This window comes from Balaenoptera acutorostrata, chromosome 8 (assembly GCF_949987535.1).
Source record: "Balaenoptera acutorostrata chromosome 8, mBalAcu1.1, whole genome shotgun sequence".
In the NCBI taxonomy this organism is placed as follows: domain Eukaryota; kingdom Metazoa; phylum Chordata; class Mammalia; order Artiodactyla; family Balaenopteridae; genus Balaenoptera; species Balaenoptera acutorostrata.
In genome coordinates this window covers 102,248,431-102,269,050 of record NC_080071.1, presented here as the reverse complement: position 1 = coordinate 102,269,050, position 20,620 = coordinate 102,248,431, and the positions used below count along the sequence as shown (strand labels likewise).

At 43.8% G+C, this 20,620-nt stretch overlaps 1 protein-coding gene across 7 annotated transcripts in view; it reads right to left on the bottom strand.

The window, feature by feature from the left end:
* Positions 1-19,028, bottom strand: part of SAP130 (Sin3A associated protein 130) — a 73,640-nt gene extending 54,612 nt beyond the window's left edge. For 2 of the 7 annotated variants that reach the window (XM_007182872.2, XM_007182871.2), the window contains exons 1-7: positions 18,866-19,028; positions 17,116-17,233; positions 9,546-9,781; positions 8,671-8,829; positions 7,348-7,459; positions 6,206-6,330; positions 4,426-4,550 (exon numbers count right to left, since the gene is read on the bottom strand). In XM_007182872.2, the coding sequence (XP_007182934.1) occupies positions 4,426-4,550; positions 6,206-6,330; positions 7,348-7,459; positions 8,671-8,829; positions 9,546-9,781; positions 17,116-17,227 (869 nt within the window). In that variant the 5' untranslated portion in view covers positions 17,228-17,233; positions 18,866-19,028. Of the gene's footprint in view, positions 1-4,425; positions 4,551-6,205; positions 6,331-7,347; positions 7,460-8,670; positions 8,830-9,545; positions 9,782-17,115; positions 17,234-18,186; positions 18,227-18,692; positions 18,748-18,865 lie in introns of those variants that run through there. The other 5 variants (XM_028166704.2, XM_007182870.2, XM_057551395.1 and 2 more) reach the window with 5 other exon arrangements.
* Between the last annotated feature and the right edge of the window lie 1,592 nt (positions 19,029-20,620).

Below are 20,620 nucleotides of genomic sequence, written 5' to 3'. Positions count from 1 at the left end.
CAAAAGACACTGATATATCATCGTTCACCTATCAGATTGGCAAAAATCCAAAAAACTGACAGGGTACTCTGTTGTTCAAGCTGTAAGGGAACAGGCACTTTTAAATATTCTGGAGGGAGTATAAATTGGTACAAACCCAATGGAAGGCAATAAGACATAGGTATCAAAATTACAATCACATATACCCTCTGATCACTTTTGGGAATTTATCCTACAGATATTCTTGCACACATGCATAATGACAAGAGTATAAAGTTATTCACTGCAATATTATTTATGATAGTAAAGTATAGAAAAGAACCTCAAATCCATTTACACGATGGGTCATCATACTACTGCTAAAAGAACAACGAAACTCCACGTACTGAAATGGAAAGCTTTCAACATATGTTGTTATATGAAAAAAACCCAAAGAGGAACATACGAATCATGAGACTGACACATTGCTGGCTGCAATAAGAGGGCAGCTTAGGAATCTATGAATTAAACAATTTTGGGGGTAAAAAGGATAAAAGTTAAGAATTGCATCTTAACAGTGAATTAAGATGAATTACAGTGAATTCGACTGTATTTAAGAAACATTGGAAGGATACCCCAAAAGCTATAAACATGTTACTTTACAAAGGCAAAGGGAAAGGAACATAGGAACTTGGTAGACATGCGACAGAGGAGTGATACTCCCTACTGAATACCTTTTTATGTTTTTGTATTTTGGAACCACGTGATTATAAATCAGGAAGAAGAAAACGTGAAAAGTTGAGCCGTAAGGGTGAAATGTGATTGGGACCTCACGTATCCAAACTAACCAATGGTTTCATCACAGGGATCCTCTCTCAAAATGCTTTAAGATCAGACCTGGTCCTAGGTGCAACTATGACACTTGGTGGAACTTACTGAGGAGAAAGCCTACTATTGAAGACTGGATTTTTAATAGTTGATGACTTAGGTCACCAGAGTACAGTGAAAGCTGCCCACTCCCAGCATTTACAATGAAATGCATTCAGAGAGATACGTGTATACATAATTAAAATAATCACAAATTTTAGGATGGAGGAATCTAATTATGGGAACAATTCTGAAGATACCTGTAACAAAGAAGAATGCCAACAGAATCACCCGGAAAGGATCTCCTAAATTCAAACTTAAACGTGCTCATATTTTAAGAGGTCCAGCTCATACAAAAATATACCCCCAAAAGAGCATTTCTATTAAGTATTTAGATATGTTAAGTGTTTCTGAAAGCATAGACTATACTAGTCTTTGATTTTCATTTACTCTAATGAAAAATAACAAGGGTTAATACATAACAAGTGTTAATGACCATTACATGTCAGGCATGCATTAAGTACTTTATATATTAATATTAATATATACATATTTACATATTAATATTTATATATTAACTTCCATATCAAGGGAGGTAATATTACTGCCATTTTCTAGGTGAGGAAATTGAGACATTGACTCTTCACTCTTTCACCTAGCACTCCCACTTCCAGGAACACACCTTGAAGGCACACCATCACAAACATGCAACATATGCCAAAACGCCCGTCAGTACATCCATTAGCTAGGAAGTCAGACATGAGGAGTCTGTCACAGTTACAGACAATTCGAGTAGGAAAAGCATCTGACCACTAGGGTTTTGCCTGTTGAACTCCCTGGTGTACTTCCAGTGCCTAGAGCACTGACTGGCACAGACGAGGCACACAGTAATATTTGTCTCAGGAGTGAAAATACAGTTATATGCTAAAAACATATGACAAAATCCAATATCTATTTTTCAGTAAAAACAATAAACCGGAAAAGATAATTCAACAACATGGTTTAAAAAAAAAAAACTAACCCTCGTTTTCACCGTATACACATTTATACCTTTTGAATTTCATCGTATCATCTGAATATATTAATTTTTCGAAGGTACTATAAAGTTAACATGAACAACACAGTCTATTTTACGCTGGGCTGTCGTGTCTCTTTGTACCTCCGGCAATGTATTCAATTACCGAGAAGTAAAGTGTCTTCGTTTTATGGAAGAGGGAACTGAGGATCAGGGAAGCTAAAAACACTTGCCTGATGGCACACAGCTAGTAAGTGACAGAGCTGGTGGTTAAAGTTAAGTCCTAGGCACTACTCTGCACGTAAGTGTTATTTTCTTCAGAGCTCTGTTCTGGGCCCTCTTCTCATTGTATTTATTCCCGCTGGGTAGACTCAGATACCTAGAGCGTTAACTGTAGCCCGCGTTAATGACTTCTCAAGCACAGACATCTCTTCAACTACCTGTTACCACAGATACACTCAGTATCACAAAACTTAACCTTCTCTTTAAAATCTGTTTTTGGGGCTTCCCTGGTGGCGCAGTGGTTAAGAATCCGCCTGCCAATGCAGGGGACACGGGTTCGAGCCCTGGTCCGGGAAGATCCCACATGCCACGGAGCAACTACGCCCGTGATCCACAACTACTGAGCCTGCGCTCTAGAGCCCGTGAGCCACAACTACTGAACCCACATGCCTAGAGCCTGTGCTCTGCAACGAGAAGCCACCGCAACGAGAAGCCCGCACACCGCAATGAAGAGTAGCCCCCACTCGTTGCAACTAGAGAAAGCCCGCGTGCAGCAACGACCCAATGCAGCCAAAAATAAATAAATAAATAAATAAATCTGCTTTCTTTCCCTTGTTTCTTTTTCATTTACTTGGTCAAGCAAGGAGGAAACCAAAGAGGCATCTCAGACTGCTTCCGACTGGTAGGCAAGTCTTCCGGATGGTCTCCAGTTCCCGACAGCTCTGTTCTCCATGCCCTATCCCTGCTTTTGTCCAGTGCATCACTTCTTGTTCATATTGCCGAAGGCTCTTTCCCCGGCACCCACATACTCGATGGCAAGCATCAAGAAAGACCGCTGGAACACTGCATGCTCCCGGCAAGACTCTCACGCCACTGCCTTCCCCAACTTTCACAGCTTCCCCAGCACAATACGCTTCGGGGTCGTGAGGACAAATACCTTGATGTCTTCACCCCTGATTGTGTCACTCGCAAGAAGCATCAGAGACCATCCCTCATCGACCAGGCTCTCTCCCTGTATGGCTCTGTAAATCTCTTAACTGTACTGGCTTCACTTCTCAACCACCCAACCTTTCTACTATACCCTCTGGACTCACAATCCATCTTTAGCAAAATCTCCTGTATCCTCAACCTCTTCTGTGAATATATCCACTATCTTCCTACCCTAATGAATCTTGGTTCTCCCTGAGAACGCTGCTTCCCTCGACAACCCTCTCAACTGGGAGCCATCTTCTCTGTCATAAACCTCCTCCCCATCTACATTGCCTTCCTAAATCACCTCCTCCCAAACTCTTCTGTGGACTCCAGACTCATATATTAAGCCTTCTCAACACCTCCACTTGGGTGCTCAGAAGTCAGCACAACCTTAAACATGCCCCAAACCAGAGTCTGGAATTCCTCCCCAAACCTACTCCTCCCATTCTTCCCCATCCCAAGTTTAGGCAACTCCGCTCTCCCAGCTGCACAGCCAACCGGCCCTGGCATAAGCCTGACTGTTCTCATTCTCTAATAACCCTGTACGTGATTCCTCAGAAATCCCCTCCGCTATCTTCAAAGTTCTATTCAGAATCTAACCACATCTTTCCACCTCCAACGACCATCTCTCCTGGATTCCTGCCATACTCTTCGCAACAACCTGCTTCCAACTTTGCCTTCCCACAGCCTACTCTCTCCAGCAACCAGGCTGATGCAGCTACTTCAGATCATGGTGCTGCTCTGTTCCAAACTGTGCTAAAGCTTCCCATTTGCCCCCCCAGCACAGGCCAAATCCTCACAGTGGTTCATAAGGCTCGGCATGACCTGGGGACCTTGCTACCTCCTAAAATAATCTCTGGCCACTCTCCTACCATTAGCCTCTTGCTGCCCCTTTATGCGGTAAACATACTCCTGTCTCAGGGCCTTTGCACTTACTGTTCCCACTGCCTAGAACACTCTTATCCCAGACAGCCATATGGCTCATTTCACATCTTTCCATTTTCTGTTCAACTGCATTCTTATCAACGAAGCCCTTCCTGATCACCTTATATGACACAGTAAGCTCCCCGCACTGCCTACCCTGTCACTCCAAATCCCATTCGCCCTACCTAATTTTTCCCCAAAGCACTCTTTGCCACCTAAAGAACTATATATTTTTTTATTGTATGTCTCCAGCCACAGTTTCTACATACAGAAACTCTATGAGGGCAAGAATTTCTTTTTATTTGTTCACTGCTTTACCCTCAGTGTCTAGAACACAAAACAGCTCATTAAAAAAAAGAAAAAAGCACTCAATAAATATTTATTGAGTTGAATGAAGGAAGGAAAAGAAAAGGGGAGAGAAGAAGGGAGGATGGCAGGATGGCTGATCTTCAAACCCCCGAATATACCTAAGTGCGGAATCAGTGGCATGGGCTGCTGTTGTAGTAATGACTGGAGACTGAGCTCTGGTGGCCGACACAGTTGCTACCACAGCAGGAGGGATGGTATTAGAGGTGGTCACAGGTGGACGAGACTACCAAGAGAAGAGAAAAACATATTTCATTGAAAACAAAAGCAAAATATAGTATGCCAAAAACACTGCAAGTATAATTTGAAAACTGGGCCTCGAAATAAGGGCGTTTATGTCCCAATGAAAATAAATTCTCACCATTCTCATTACCGAGTTCTCTTTCCAGATAGGTTGTTAGAAGGCCAAGAGCCAGAATTATCCCAAAAAATCCAATTCTGGTTGGACAGTACACAAGCCCCTCCTTTTCGAATATGACCAGACTCAAAATTCTGTCCTACGATTAGTACAGACTGGAATCTAGCCCTTCAGCTCTAGTTCCCACAGAGCTGTCGCTGGTCCTGGAGTAGACACTTTCATGGCAACACAACCTAGGGCTTTCCACAGAGGGCCTACTTAGAACTGGATGCTGGCTCTCATGCCATCTGAGGGCAAAAAAGGCAAACACGTGGTAACAGCATTCTTTACCAGCGGAAGGTGCAGGGTGCCCAGATGCTTTCTAGATGTTTCCATATGGATACACTTCCCTTACCCCTACATCTGTGTGTAAAATCTTCACCTGACAAACGAGTTCCACACTGGGCTTCACCCGCTTGCCCACTGTCAGATTCTCCAGTCATCTGAGCTCTTCTGAGTAAGTAGTCCTTCTTTCCTGCTCCTGCCACGTGCAGGTTAACTCAGCAAACTCTGCCCATTCTTGATCTGTTTCTCACCTGCAGACCTCGTCCCCCTGGCGCTGCTCTCACGGCCTGTCCTCTCACACTAGGACTGCTGTGCTGTCCTCCTCACTACTGAGCTCCTGACCTTGGTTCTCCTCTTTCTCCAACTCTTCCTACCATTATACTCCTGGGGCCCTAATCAGTCTCCAAATGTGTTTTATTACTAGCAAGGTCTTTCATTTTGTTTAATGTGAAAGCTCCAGGCTAGACATATCTTACCCCACGTCCCAGTCAGCACTCTTCCGTAGTACCTTAAACCCAGCTATTTCATACATGCTACCAGTCTGGCCCCAAAGGCACTGAACTTCTACCTTCTGTACACAATTCAGCAAGATTAATCTTTCAAAGATATTTCTTTGACCATATATCAGTATATTCCAAAGACACAGTAGCTCTCTGCTTTGCACAAAATCAAGTTGACAGTCTTCATCTTAGAGTCCCGAATTCAGAGACAGACACGGTATCACGCAGTAACACGTTATACTTCAGTAGTACTGAGGCCACAGATTTCCTTGAAAAAAGTTGAAAGGCATGGACCGTCTTCCTCAAAAAGCATATATATGTGCATAAAATGTTTAGGGGTTCACACACCCCGATCCAAACTAGAATCCCTTAGTTCTAACTAGTCTTTACTCCACATTGTGTACAACCACCACTATCTTCCTTGCCTTGTTCAGAGGGCTGCCCCCCTTCAACACGTGCCCTTCACGTCTCGGAATCCCCACTGCCACACCCATCCCAACCAAAAGCCTTCCCTTACTACCTCTCTCCTAAATTCCTACAGCGGATCACATGACACTGTATATAATTCAGGCCGCTCTACATCTTGGCAACTAGATCCGAAGTCGCTTGAGGTTCAAGGACTCGCACAGTGCCAAGCAGTGAATAACTCAGAGTAGGCGCTTAACGCTTGCCGGCTGGCTGCCCACAACCCTGGCGTGCCTGGATTGGTTGGTGAATGATGTGCTGCACTGCCGGCTGAGCTGCAGCAGCATTTGGCAACTGGGAGGTCGGCCTCAGGACCGTGGTTACTTTAGAACTGGACATCACAGCAGCAGCTGCTGCACCTGGAAAAACAGTAATTTTTTTCATTAGTATGGCTTCCGGGCTCATGATTTAAATAGCTACAATTATATTCCCTATAAGCTCAGTATGTCAGTATTCAGCTTAAGTGCTTTATGTATACTTCCCATTTCATCATACAGAAAATTAAGAGAACGTGCACTCAAGGGCTGAGATTTCAGAAGACTGATAATCTGTATTGCTTCTTCAAGGCTGCTCTTAAATGAAACTGGCTTTTTTTTTTTTTTTTTTTTAAACTGCAAGTATGTAGCAGTGAAGCACAGCACGGTGCTGCTATTACCCTGATTCAAGCCAAGGCTGCAGCAGTTTAACCACCAGTGAGAGTTCACTTGAACCACCACTGCCTTTGCACCATCAGTGCCAATATCAGCACTGACAGAAGGGCACATGTCTTAGTTTCGACCTCACACAGATCCCCCTGCAGTCTGTGAACCTCACTCTGAGAACCACTAAGTTACATTGAGAGAGAGTATTCGTTCGCCTGATTTTGCCGACAATAATTTTATCCTCTCCAATAGAAGGTAACAATTTCTGATCAAGTAATTGAAAAAACTCATTAAATTTAATACCTTACAACCTATCAGCACTTAATTGGAAGAATAAATTCATCTTATTGCCATGTGAATAAAAAGATTTGACTAAGCATTTTCACTAAACTTCAAAAATACTCAGTGTTAACATTTGTGACTTATTTATTAAAAATGAAGCCCATATTTATACTACCATAGCTTTCAGGAGTTCCTCAGTATAAAGGACAATTTTTAGACCATACAGAAAATGTCAATTGCTCTGAGTTTACACATATACACATATGTGTTGCAATACAACTATAATAAGCACCCATTAGGCCACACTAAAAATGTGCATTAATCTAAGTTTATTTCTGCTGCCCTGCAACTTTAAAAAGCTCATTCTGGATATGCTTTGTGTTACTGTATCTTCTACCAAACGTATACCTGTCACTGCACTTCAAGAGTCTGAAGAAAACATGCAGCCTTTACCTCGAGGTAAGTGAGAAGCTCCAATGTGAAGAGGGGGCCCAGGTGCGTTGCTGCGGATGATAGACATCTGTACGTTCGTGGTCATGATGTGATGCAGGTTACTGGGATGTCCCTGCAAGAAACGGGAGGCGACGTGATTTCCAAGTGCCTGGTCTTAGCCACGGGTGCTTAGCCATTGCTTCTAGGAAGTCAGCTGCCTCCACATGTGGGTCATGTTGTTCCTCTTAGATGGTGAGCACCCCAAGGGAAAGGACATTTAGCTTTCCTTTCACAGTGCACTGCACGATGCCCTGTGCCAGCAGGCATGTGGTACGGGACAGGGAGGACCCGTCAACTGCCTTGAGTCTAGCTAGGTGTTAGATTCCTGTCACTGATGACACATTTGACTGTCCACTTTCAGACACTCTCATCTTCAATATTAGTCTTTTACCCTTGTTTTGTCTTGGCCTATAGCTTATTTTTTCTTATTCTCACTACTTCCTTTACACGCCACTGCACTCATGCATTCTTTATGCTAGCCAGGATTTCTAAGTAAATTCAGTCAGCATCCAACGGGCACTCCCCTGTCAGTTCTTCAGCTCACCCCTAAGTGTCCCTTCCTCACACCTGCCCAACCCTGGTGCCAGTGCTTCTCAGGTGGACATTCCAGCACTTCTGGGAGGACTCAGCAGTATGACAAAAGGAAAAAAACCACAGTGCATCTTTTTGGAATACCATTTTTTTCCTAAAAACTTGAAGGGAGTGAGTTGTGAGATTCAGTTTTCATTGGTAAGTAATTTAAAATATTTAAATAAATCAAATACATATTATGGAGGAGGACTGCAATTTCAAAAAAAAAAAATTAAGTTACAACATGAGACTTTAAAATAAATGTTCACAACTGGCAGGCTGCTGAGGGAACCTTCCAGTCGCCCAAGAGGTACACATCCCTCTCCTCAGAGAATAAGCTTAGAGAAGTACTACTGCTGTGAGGCTGCTCTCAGCCCACGAGAGTTCTGGACCTGTAACCCAGCACGACCGGACTCCTGTGCTCCTCAAGGTCACGGGCTGCCTTATCTAGATCTGCTTCTCACACTGCAGGTGGTGCCTCGTACACAGCAGACACTCACTACGTACGGGCTAAATGACAAGACCACGGTGCATACTGGTCCTACTCCCGATGCCATCCTTCTCTGTCCGCTCTACTCTCATCCCCTTGCAGATACCAGTGACCAGTTAATTTTTTATTTAGTCCAGTGCCTAATGTACTGCTGGCATTCAATAAATAATGATCAACAGTTTGGCATCTCAGTTTGAAAATCAGCAAATTAAGAGGAAAAAAACCTGTTGTCCACTGATTGTTGCCACAGGAATGGCTGAAGCTTGAGGGATGCTACTCTCCATGGTAACGGTAACCTGCCCTGGAACCTTGGGGGGAAGTGACAAGGTAGAAGGTGGAGCAGGAGCAATGGGACGGCTAGGCATGGTGGGCTTCGGGGGCGGCTGCAAACAGAAAACCACACGAAACATATCAACAGCTTTTTACTAGTGATGCATTTCATTCTATATACGTACACAAATCAAACCTGGGGAGTGCCAGGAAAGATGCCAGAAGCCTTATGTATTTTACCTCTTAGCATCACAGCCTTTCCATTGAAGTGCTAGCATTTCCATGTTACAGATGTGGAGACATACAAAGCAAGGCTAAGTCACTTGCTTAAAGCCACACAGACAGTAAAAACTAGAACTGGGAATAAAGCCCAGATCTGTATGGCTCACAGCCCACATTCTTTCTTCTATACCGTGCTGCCTCCCAAGTTTGGGTGGAAGTAAACAAAACTCCCAGTAACTGACACATATCCATATGGTTAATACACAAGGCGATATTCTGATACACCCAAATTAGCAAGCTATCAAAACAAAACCTTGGAGAAGAGTGCCACTCCAAGATAAAAGCTACACTAGCATGCCCATAACTTGAAATAAAATCAACGTCAAAATGGGTACGAGAAAAGATCCTGTGATGCCAACTGCCCAGCGGCACGAGACTAGGCACTGCAGAACAGCGGCACTCTGAGTTACAGAGAGGCGCTGAACTGATAGGTCAAAAAGAAAAAGCTATGATCCTAGGATACAGCCTAAGACTCTGTGAGCACTGTCAGAAATACTAGCCAGTCTTTAGCTGTCGTTCAATGTGAAATTTTAAACCTCTCCATTACCTTCATAAGTCCCTCCGAAAATGAGAGTGGCACTGCTGGCGTCAGATGTGCTGGTGGGGCTGTCACTGTGACAGGTGTGCCCGATGCAACAGCATGGTGTGTAGACAACATCTGCACCTGTGGATAGGGCCTTACCACGACAGGCTCTTGCTTCTCTTCACGGGGCTGTAGGGAGCTGCTGGAACCCACGTGCTCCCTGGCAGTGACTTCAGCATCTCGACTAGATTCATCGTTGACTAGTGAAGACATGAAGGGTGAAACAGCGTGTCATGCCCTTCCGATATCAAATAATAGAACAGCACATATAAGAGTGGCACTTGCAGTTAAGTTTCAGGGTTGATAAACTGACCATTTCCTTGTGAGATTTTCTTAACAAGGAAAATTTGGGCACCAAATTCCCCTGATGGATAGCAAACTGGAAAGTCACACCTATAGAACATGGGACTGGTTTTAAATATTGCAATTTCCTACTCCTATGAACAAAGGGCCTGAAAACTATCGAATGACCTCAAATACTTGAAATTGTAATATAAGATATAAGACAATTTCATTTAAAATATTTAAAAAGTTATAAAAACCTAATATTAAAAAGGTGACTTGGGGACTTCCCAAGCGGTCCAGTGGTTAAGAATCCATGCTTCCACTGCAGGGGGCACGGGTCTGACCCCTGTTCGGGGAACTAAGGTCCTGCATGCTGTGTGGTGCGGCCAAAAAAAAAAAAAAAAAAAAAAAAAAAAAGTAACCAATTTCTCAGTCCAAATCCCTACAGAGTGAACAAGTAAAGCTCTATCATTATTACAATGCATGCACCCTTGGAGACTCAACAATTCCACTTGCATGACTGTACCCTATAGATACACAGCATGTGTGTAAAATGACTCAGGTACAAGTTATTTGTTTCAGTATTTTTATACTAGCAAAGGAACCGAAAAACCTACATGTCCATCAATAGGGGACTGGTTATACAAATTATGGTATACTCACACAATAGGCTACCATGCAACTATAAAAATAAAACAAGAAAGCTTTTTAGGTACTATTATGGGAAAATGTATAATATATATATATTATGAAAAAAATATATGAAAATACCAAGGTACAGAACAGAAAAAAAGTAAATAAAATACACACAAATACAAATACATTTGTATTTGTATATGGATAACATATCTGCAAAGCATCTTGGTTGCCTGAACGGAAAGAAAGTGGATGAGTGGGGGACAGGAAGCAGAGATATTTTTCAGTGTATACTCTTTTTCTTTTGGAATTTTGGGCCATGACAACATGTAACGTATTTAAAAATTAAGTTAAAAAAATCAAGGAACTGGGACTTCCCTGGTGGCGCAGTGGTTAAGAATCCGCCTGCCAATGCTGGGAACACGGGTTTGATCCCTGGTCCCGGAAGACCCCACATGCCACGGAGCAGCTAAGCCCGTGCGCCACAACTACTGAGCCTGCGCTCTAGAGCCCGTGAGCCTAGAGCCCGTGCTCCGCAACAAGAGAAGCCACTGCAATGAGAAGACTGCGCACCGCAACAAAGAGCAGCCCCCGCTCGCCGCAACTAGACAAAGTCCACGCACAGCAAGGAAGACCCAACGCAGCCAAAAATAAATAAAACTAAAAATAAATTTTAAAATGCTGTGAATTCAGAACACACTGATAAAAAAAATTTATTAAAAATCAAGGAACTCATGTAATGAAAGAGGAGAGTCTGTGAAAATATTAATTTGCACTATCATTTTCCCAAAACAACACTGACATTATTTTTCTGAACATAAAGATTATACTTACGTAAAAAATTTTAATTACTTGGAAAACTATAAAGAAAGTAAAGCTGCTCCCAAAGTCTATCCCCTAAAGGCACCAAGTTACTATTTTGCTAAACGTCAGACACTTCTCAGCTCTTAATTTTAGGCGGGTTTTTATTTACTTAACTTTTTATTTAACTATAACCTTCCTAAAGACAAGTGTATAGCTCAGTGAGCTTTTACAAACGGAGAACGCGTGAGTTACCAGCCCCTGATCAACAAGCAGAACGCTACTGGTTCCCATAAGCCCCTGCTCAGCCTGATTCCAGTCGCTCTCCCTCCCAGTGACACTCACTGTGCTAACCTCTAAAGCTGTAGGCGACTGCTGTCTGTTTTTGAACTGATATAAATACACTCGTAACAAATGCACCCAGTTCTTGTCTCTCTCGCTTACAGGTATGAGACCTGTGCGTGTTATTGCACGTAGCCGTAGCTCGTTCATTCTCAGTACAGTATGCCACTGCTTGGATAAATTACAAATTATCCATTTTACTCCCAGTTAGTTTTCAGTTTTTTTTACTATTATGAATAGGAATGCTAGTAATATTCATGTGTTTGTCTTTTGGTGAACAGTACCATTTCTATTGGATTCCACCTAAGAGTGGAATTGCTAAGTAATATAGAATATACACCGCATTATTTCAAAAGTGCTAAATGAAATTCTATTGAATAGATGTACTATACCTTTTTAAACCATTATATCATTGATGAGCTTTTAGGTTATTTCCAAATTTTTGCTATTGTCTACAACTCTAGAATAAATATCCATATGTACTCTGAGTCCTTGTTCAATGATCTCCTCAGGAAAAAAAATCAGAAATTTTCTCTTGGAGGAAAAAAGTGCTGGGAGAAAAGATTAATATATTTTATATTCTGCTATACATTGACCCTTCTCCTAGGTCATTCAGATTTTTAAAAAATTTTGATTTTTAAAACCGCTTTATCGAGGTATAATTTGCGTACAATAAAATGGCTATTCTAAAGAGAGTTCAATGATTTTTTTTTTTTTACATTCTCACCAACAAGTTAGGAGCAGAATGGCTGGGTCAAATGGTAAACTTTATTTGAAACTGCCAAAGTACTTTCCAAAGTGGTTGTATTATCTCATGTTCCCACCGGCAGTGCATTAGCAGTCCAGTTGTTCCTCATCCTCACGGATTCTTGACACACAGATATTCTAGTGGGTGTGTACTGGGTATCTCATTGTGGTTTTAATTAACATTTCCATGCTGACTGGTAATGTTGAAATTCTTTTTATGTGACCATAGGCCATTCATATACATCTTCCTTTGTGAAGTATATGTTCATATCTTATCCATTTTTTAATCAATCAGCTTTATTATTAACTGAGGTAAAATTTACATATAAAATCTACTAATTTTTTGTATAAAACTAAATTTTCACAAATGTATTCAGTACTGTAATCACAACACAATCATGACATAGAACATTTCCCTTACTCTAACAAGTTCATTCATGCCCCTTTGCAGTCAATTCCCTCCCTCCCACCCCTACTCCTTAGAAACCACTGATCTATTGATGGTTCTACCACCGCTTTGTCTTTTCTGGAATTTCATAGAAATAGAACCACACAGTATGTGGTCCTTTGGGTCTGGCTTCTTTCTCTCAGTAAAATGCTTTTGACATTCATCCACGTTACTGTGTATAATGCTAGTTTGCTTCTTTTTACCATTGAGTAGTATTCTACTGTATGGATTAAACCAAACTTTGCTTATCCAGTCACCAGTTGGTAAAATCTGGGTTCTTTCCAGGGTTTGGCTATTATGAATAATGCTTCTATGAACACTGAAGGAGAAGTCACTGTATGTATGACACACATTTTCATTTATCTTGGGTAAATACCTAGGAATGAGACTGCTGGGTTGTACGGTAAGCTTACGTTAAATTTTTTAACATACTGTGCGCCAAACTGCTTACCAAAGTGGCTAGATTACTTTGCATTCCCACCAATGCATGGGTTCTGCTTGCTCGACAAACACGTCAAAACTCGGTATTGTCAGTCTTTTTGTTTTAGTCATTCTAGTGGGTGTATAGTAGTTCCTCACTGTGGTTTTAATTTGCATTGTCCTGAGGAGTAATACAGTTGAATATCTTTTGTGTTTATCTGGCCTTTATATAGCATCTTTGGTAAAGTGTCTATTCACATATTTCGTCCCTTAAAAACAAACAAACTAACAACAAAAAAACAAGCTGTTTGCCTTTTTTGCTATTGAGTTACAAGTTTTTTATATATTCCAGATGTAAGTCCTTTGCTGACACATTTATCGCAAATGTCTTCTCCCATTTGGTGGCTTGCCTTTTTATTTTACTAACAGTGCCTTTTGCAGAGCAGTCATTTTTAATGTTGATGAAGTACAGTGTATTAGTTACTTCCTTTTAATCAGTGTTTTTTGTGCCCTAAGCAATTTTTACTTACTCTAAGGTAACAAACAGTTTCTCCTATATTTTCTTTTAGAAATTTTAAGTTTTATATTTAGGTCCATAACTATACATTTCGAGTTAATTTATGTGCATAGTGGAAGTAAAGGTCAAGGTTTATTTTTTTCATATGGATATTCTGGTGTTCTGGCACTATTTTGTTAAAAAGACTATCATTCCCCTATTGAATTATCTATGTACTTTTATCAAAAATCAATTGACCATTATGTGTGTGTCTATTTCTGGATCCTCTAGTTTGTACCAATGATCCAGTGATTTATGCTAATACCACATTGTCTTGATTAGTGCAGCTTTATACCAAGTCTTTTTTTTTGTTTGTTTTGTTTTTTTTTTGGACATTCTTTTTTTCTTATTTTTTATTATTTATTTATTTATATTTATGGCTGTGTTGGGTCTTCGCTTCTGAGCGAGGGCCCTCTCCAGCTGCGGCAAGTGGGGGCCACTCTTCATTGCGGTGCGCGGGCCTCTCACTATCGCAGCCTCTCTTGTTGCGGAGCACAGGCTCCAGACGCGCAGGCTCAGTAATTGTGGCTCATGGGCCGAGCCGCTCCGCGGCATGTGGGATCCTCCCAGACCAGGGCTCGAACCCGTGTCCCCCGCACCGGCAGGCAGACCCCCAACCACTGCGCCACCAGGGAAGCCCTATACCAAGTCTTGAAGTAAGGCAGTGGAGTCCCCCAACTTTCTTCTTCTTTTTTGTCTAAATTGCTTTGGCTATTCTAGGTCCTTTGGTTTTCACATAAATTTTAGATTCAATTTTAGATTCAATTTTTAGAAAAGTACCTGATGTGAATTTGATTAAGATTCATTTGAATCTACAGATCCCTTTGGGTAAAGGAAAATACTGAGTTTTCCAATCCATGAACGTGAAAGATCTTTTCATTTATCTAGGTCTTTAACTTCTCTCAGCAATGTTTTACATAGTTTTCTAACCCCAGATCATACACATATTTTGTTAACTTATTCCTAAGTATTTTGTGGGTTTTTTTTTTAATGCTACTGTAAATGACATTTTTAAAATTTCACTATTCATTACTAGTATTTAGAAATATAATTGATTTCTGTACGCTGAACTTTTATCCTGCAACCTTTAGTAATTTCACTTATTAGTTCTAACAGCTTTTAAAAAACATTTCGTATTTTCTGTATACGTGATGCTTGTGAATAAAGAGTTTTACTTCTGTCTTTCCATTATCAACTGATTGTTAACCTTCCCCACTGCCCAGATTTTCCCCTAATTAAAAGTTTAAAGGAACTGGACAATTTCATAACTTTCCCCCAAACCTATCTGTCCAGGAAGACTTTGATTTTTGACTTTTTCATTTAAGATATAAGGCACTGACCATTTTCCACTAAGCTCTTTTTGCAACTATGTATCATTTCCTTCTAGGTATTTGAAGTTGTTTATTTTTATCAGAAAAGAACCTTGAAGCAGTAGTTAAGAGAACTGGTTGTAATCTATACTTCCGTACTGTGAACATGTACTTGAAATCCTGACATGCGTAGGATCCCAAATTACTTCTTCCAGTAAGAGCAACAGGAAATATAGAAAGACATCTAACTACTTAAGGAAAACTTTTATTTTCTTTTTAGAGCAACTGAAGGAAACAACATACACATTTCAGAAGTAAAATTATAGACAATTTTGGTCTAAATCAATGATTTCCTTCTCAACAAAGTCTGAGGGCAATTATTGCTAATTGATACCCTTTTTAATAAGCAGTATAATTCTTGCAAATAGATGTTCAAAAATATTCTCTTTAGCTATGCTCCTTTAAATTATTCTGTTGTGAGGATTCCCTGGCACTCCAGTGGTTAGGACTTGGTGCTTTCACTGCTGTGTCCTGGGTTCAATCCCTGGTCAGGGAACTAAGATCCCGCAAGCCATGCAGCTTGGCCAAAAAAAAAAAAAAAAAAAAAAAAAAAAAAAAAAAAAAAAATTCCACGGTGAATTCATACAAAAGATAAAACACTGTCAAAAATCTTTGTTAAGGGGTCAGGAACTTGAAGTGGCTCTATAAGAATTTGTTGACCTCTACCCTGTAGCAAGGATAGCACATACAAAGGAGCATGGACAGAAAAGTCCTGGCCTTCATTCTAGGAGGAGGCCCGACCTTGAGTTGCAGTGGATGATGGGAGTCAGTAAAGACTTCCCAGAGAAAGTGACATCTGAGAGGAAACCTCAAAGAAGAACAAAGAGTTAGCCAGATAAATAAGTGTGCACAGGAAGAAGAAAGACTGTGGCAAACAAAACAAAACTGGACTGTGTAAAGTCCCAAGGTCAAGAAGATTGAGAACTTATCATCTGTTCAGAAAATATGAGCAGCTACTATTAAGCAGGAGGAATCAAGTAGCTTAAAGTTACTTCAAGTCTAAAGAGAACTAAAATAAATTTGTAACAAAAACTAGGTTGGCAGGAAGGAGGCGAAGCAATAGGAAGGAGGCCACAGCTCACAGGTGAGAGACAAAGACAGAACAATTAAACACCATGCCTGAGTTTCTGGTTAGAGCAATAAGTAGATGGTAGTACCATCTGCCATAATGAGGAACATAGAAATCAGGCAGTAAAGAAAGGAATAAAAAAAGGAGTACCTTACTTCACTTGGCAACGCCACCTTTCCACTTGGTACACGGAATACAGAATTACTTGAAGGAGTAACTCAACTTCAGCACTGCTGACTGGACTAGGTACTCTGCTGTGGGGCTGGGGGCTGTCCTGCTTAACGGCGCGTACGTAGCAGCATCCCTGGCCTCTAAATATCCGATGCCAAGAGCACCCCCTACTTGTGACACCTAAAAGTGTATGGAGACATCGCCAAATATTCCCTGGGGGGCAAAATCATCACCAGCTGAGGCCACTGATCTTCAGCATTCAAAAAGTATACAGCTAAAAACCAAGTTGCGTATATGTGCGTATACACATCTTTTTAAAATCTCTTTTCCTATACAGTAAGCTCCTGAAAGGCAAGACCTATGCCTTACACACCTTTGCATTCCCTCATGGCATTATTATTACACCTCTGGGCCTTAATTAAATAAGAACACATTAATACATTTAAAGAAATAGTTCCTGTAGGCGTGCTTCACTATAAGTTTCATGTATACTCTGAACATGTGAATCAAGTGGTTAAAACAGGAAGAAAGAAAGCCCTATTTAAATTAGGACTGTAGTATATCCTTTCTTCAAATTTGATAATCTAGTATTTACTAAAATCCCACAAAGAATTTGCTTATTTTTAAATTAGAAAACTGGCAATATTTTTAAAGCAGGAAGCAATATAGAAAAATATCACACATCTCACCTGTTGCAGCTGGGTTTATCAATCCTGCAGAACCACTGTTGGCTATCTGGGAAGGAGCCTGGCTTAGCCCGGTGGAGGGGGTTCCTAACCGAGGAAACTGTTGAGAACTCATTTCCACCTGCAGTGCATAGGCATATGGTCATTACTGGATTCTGATATTAGAATCAATAAGGAGAAAGTAAAGCATTTTTAGTACCTACATCTTCCCTTAGAAAAGCAAATGTAGCATCATCTATCTAAAATGATACTTGTATTCAACATACAGTGCAGAAATGGTGTAAGCTGTTTAAGTTTTTGATGTACACAGGTTCAATTAATGGTAAAATCGTTTATGTGGTGCTGGGGGATATTATGACACCGCCCCCCAATACCTGTGGATTGCCACAAGAAAAAGTCGACACTACATTGTGTATAACATCCACGTGACAGGTCTTAACACAATATATATACTTCTGTGTAAAGTTTCATGACAAATGGCATGTGCCTTTTAAAGACTTAAGCCTCACACCAAGGTGAACAGAACTGTCATCAGTGTGTCACAGGAGGAATCGGAGGCAGATGCCCTGTCCTAAGAAGGGATCAGAAACCTTCCATCAAGACCTGATCCGAAAAGAATTCTCGAACGCTTTTCTGCACAGGCCTCCATTGACGGATTTCTCCCCCGCCCCTTTCACAGAGCCCCACTGAGCCAAAGGGAACCGAGACCTTCACCACTTTCCCTAAAATCGACCCCCACTCTTCCCTCAGGAGCCGATATCCCCGATACGCCCGCAATCCTGCCCCCACCCTGAAGCCCCCCGCTGAGATCGCAGAACACAGATCTCCAGACACTCCAGGTCTCTGAGACTCCATCCCTGGGGAGACGGGCAGGCGTTCTGAGGAGCCCCGGGACCAGTGTGCCCTTTACCTGCCGCCGCCCGCCGCCCGCCCCTCCCGATTCCACCTCGCTGGGCTGGGGGTGCCGCAGAGGACCCATCTCGGTGGCAGCGCTGGGCTCCGAGGTCGCGGGGACGACTCGTGCCGCAGCGCGCCTCGGGCCCGCCGCTGTCCAGCCCCGCCGGCCCCGCTCACCCCCGCCGCCCGGCTGCCGCTGCGCTCCAGTCCTCTTCCCCCGAACCTGCCCCTACCTCCCCCGCCCGCCCATTGGCCCCACGCCGGGCGCGTCAGTCCGGGACCCGCACCAATCCAGCGCTGCCTGCGCGCTGAGATCCCGCCCCACCCTCCCGCCGACTGCCAGCCAATCAGGCGCGAGCCTCGCCGGGGCAGCCCAAACCTCTCGAGGCTGAGCCAATGGCAGAGGCAGACAAGCGCCGCAGGCGAAAGGGGCGGGGAGCTCGGAGGCCCCGCCTCGGTCAGGGTCTGAAAGCGGCGGGCGCAGGGCCCGGATGTGGAGAGTCACTTTAAACTGCTCCAGGAGCCAAACTCCCTGGGCCGCCCGCCCGCCCGCGCTCCCCCGGCCTCTCAGCTTCCCCGCCAAGGCCCACGCCCGCCACGCCCCCACGCCCGAATCAGCCCAACCCTCCCGACGCCTCTCCCTTCCTTGCCACAGGACACCCGGCCTCTGCCGCCGGCCCAACCTCCGTGCTCAGCTCGGAAAAGAGCCCAGGTTTGCGCAGCAGGAGACGAGGGACCGCTGCCCTTCCCCGGGGACGCGCAGCGGGAAGGACGCTGCAGCCCGGCTCGGCCGCCCCGCCCCCTCGTCTCCTCCCCTCTCCTCCCCTCCGCTCCCAGGCGCCCGTCCCGCCATTACCTGAGTGCTGCGCCGAGTGGCCGCCGCGCCGCCTCGAGCTCGCTCTCGTGCGCTCTCCGCCTGTGGGGCCGGCGTCCTCGGGCTCTCGGACCCGCCGCCGCCGCCGCCGAGGCGCTAGCACTCTGCCCCCCACCCCTCAGCCCAGCGCCGCTGCTTCCGCCGCCGTAACGAGCCTCTCACCCATTGGCTGGGGTAGGCCCCGCCCTCCTCCGGGGAAGCCAGTCACCGCTCAGTGTGAGCGGAGAGCGGACGGGACTGCCCCTCGGGGCCGCTGAGGCCTCTGGGAAATGTAGTCCCCGGTGCCGAGAGGGCGGGCCTGGGCGGGGCGTCCGGGCGACCGGGCCGGGGCAACACACCCCTTTGCTATGTAGAGTCGGTTCTGCATTTTCTCTTTGCCTAGTAAAAAGCTCATACCCTTTTGCCTCAGCTGACGGCACAAGGTTTCATTTTCCCGAGGGCGGTGCGGCGCGGGAAAAGGTAATGGAGGCCGACTGCAGCGGGCCGAAGGGGCTGCAGGCTGGGCCGAGGGTTTTCCTGACTGTTCTTGTGGTCCCCACAGAGGCCACGGCCCGCAAAGCCTGAGCATCGTGGGAGGATCAGGTGGGCGGAACTGAAGCGACCCTGTCGGGTTTGCGCCCGGCGCGCTGCGTCGGGAGCTGCACACCAGGCCGGACCCGCTCGGGAGCCGAGCACCTTCGGGTTAAAGCCGGCTCGGAGAGGGGTCTTTGGCGCAGGACTCCGGTACGGTGCACCTGCTCGGTTTTTCCAGATTACGAAGAAGCGGAGGGAGGCGGTGGTGTTTTGTTGTTTTGTCTGGGGTGGAGGGATGGAGTTTATACAGCTGCAGTAGACTTAGCCAAAGCTGCCGGAGCAAAATCTGAATCTGACAATAGAGATGATGTCCCCCTCCTCCCTTCCCTGATGGTAATTTAGAACTGGAGTTTTGTGTTAAGAAATAAATGGGGCTTGCATCCCTTCTTCCTATCGTGCTGTGTTCTTGCTAGGAAAAGAGTAGCTTGTGGCTACAAGAATGTCTCAAATACCCCCTCTCCTTCCTCAAGGCACTTTCCTTTCTCACACTCTTCCCTTCTCAAATTTCCCCTAAAAGTAACTGATGTGATATACCTTAGCCTCCTGTCTCCTTAGGCAGAACATTCTGCTTCTGCCACTCTTCTCAAACTGCTCCCCAAAGTTGCCAGTGACCTACTCACCTCACCCGGTGGTCCTTGCTTAGGTCTCGTCTTGTCTAGTTTACCAACAGTAATTCCTCCTTAAAATGTTCTTCCCTATGGGAAAAGAATCTGGAAAAGAATAGATATATGTATGTCTATAACAGAAGCACTTTGCTGTACACCTGAAACTAACACAACATCGTAAATCAGCTATCCTCAGAAAAAAAATTCTTCCCTTGGTCACCAGAACCACACTCTCTCCTGATTCTACTTCTGTCCCTATTAAGTTGCTTTCTACTTCTTCTTTCTCACGTATACAGCACTCTCCAGCCCTCTCTCAGCGCTCTACTATCTTCCTAACTAGTTTAATGCACTCTCAGAGTTTCAAATACTGTTCTCGAAAATGACTCAGTATTTTGTCTGCGTGGTGATAAAGATAACTCAAGATAACTCTCTCTCGAATTGTATACCTACAGTCCCACAAATATGTCTTACAAGCCCCTGAGACTTAACATATCGGACACCTTCATTGATTTGCCTCACCTGTGTACTCCTCCCCCTGGTTTCTGGGTTTGGTTAATGG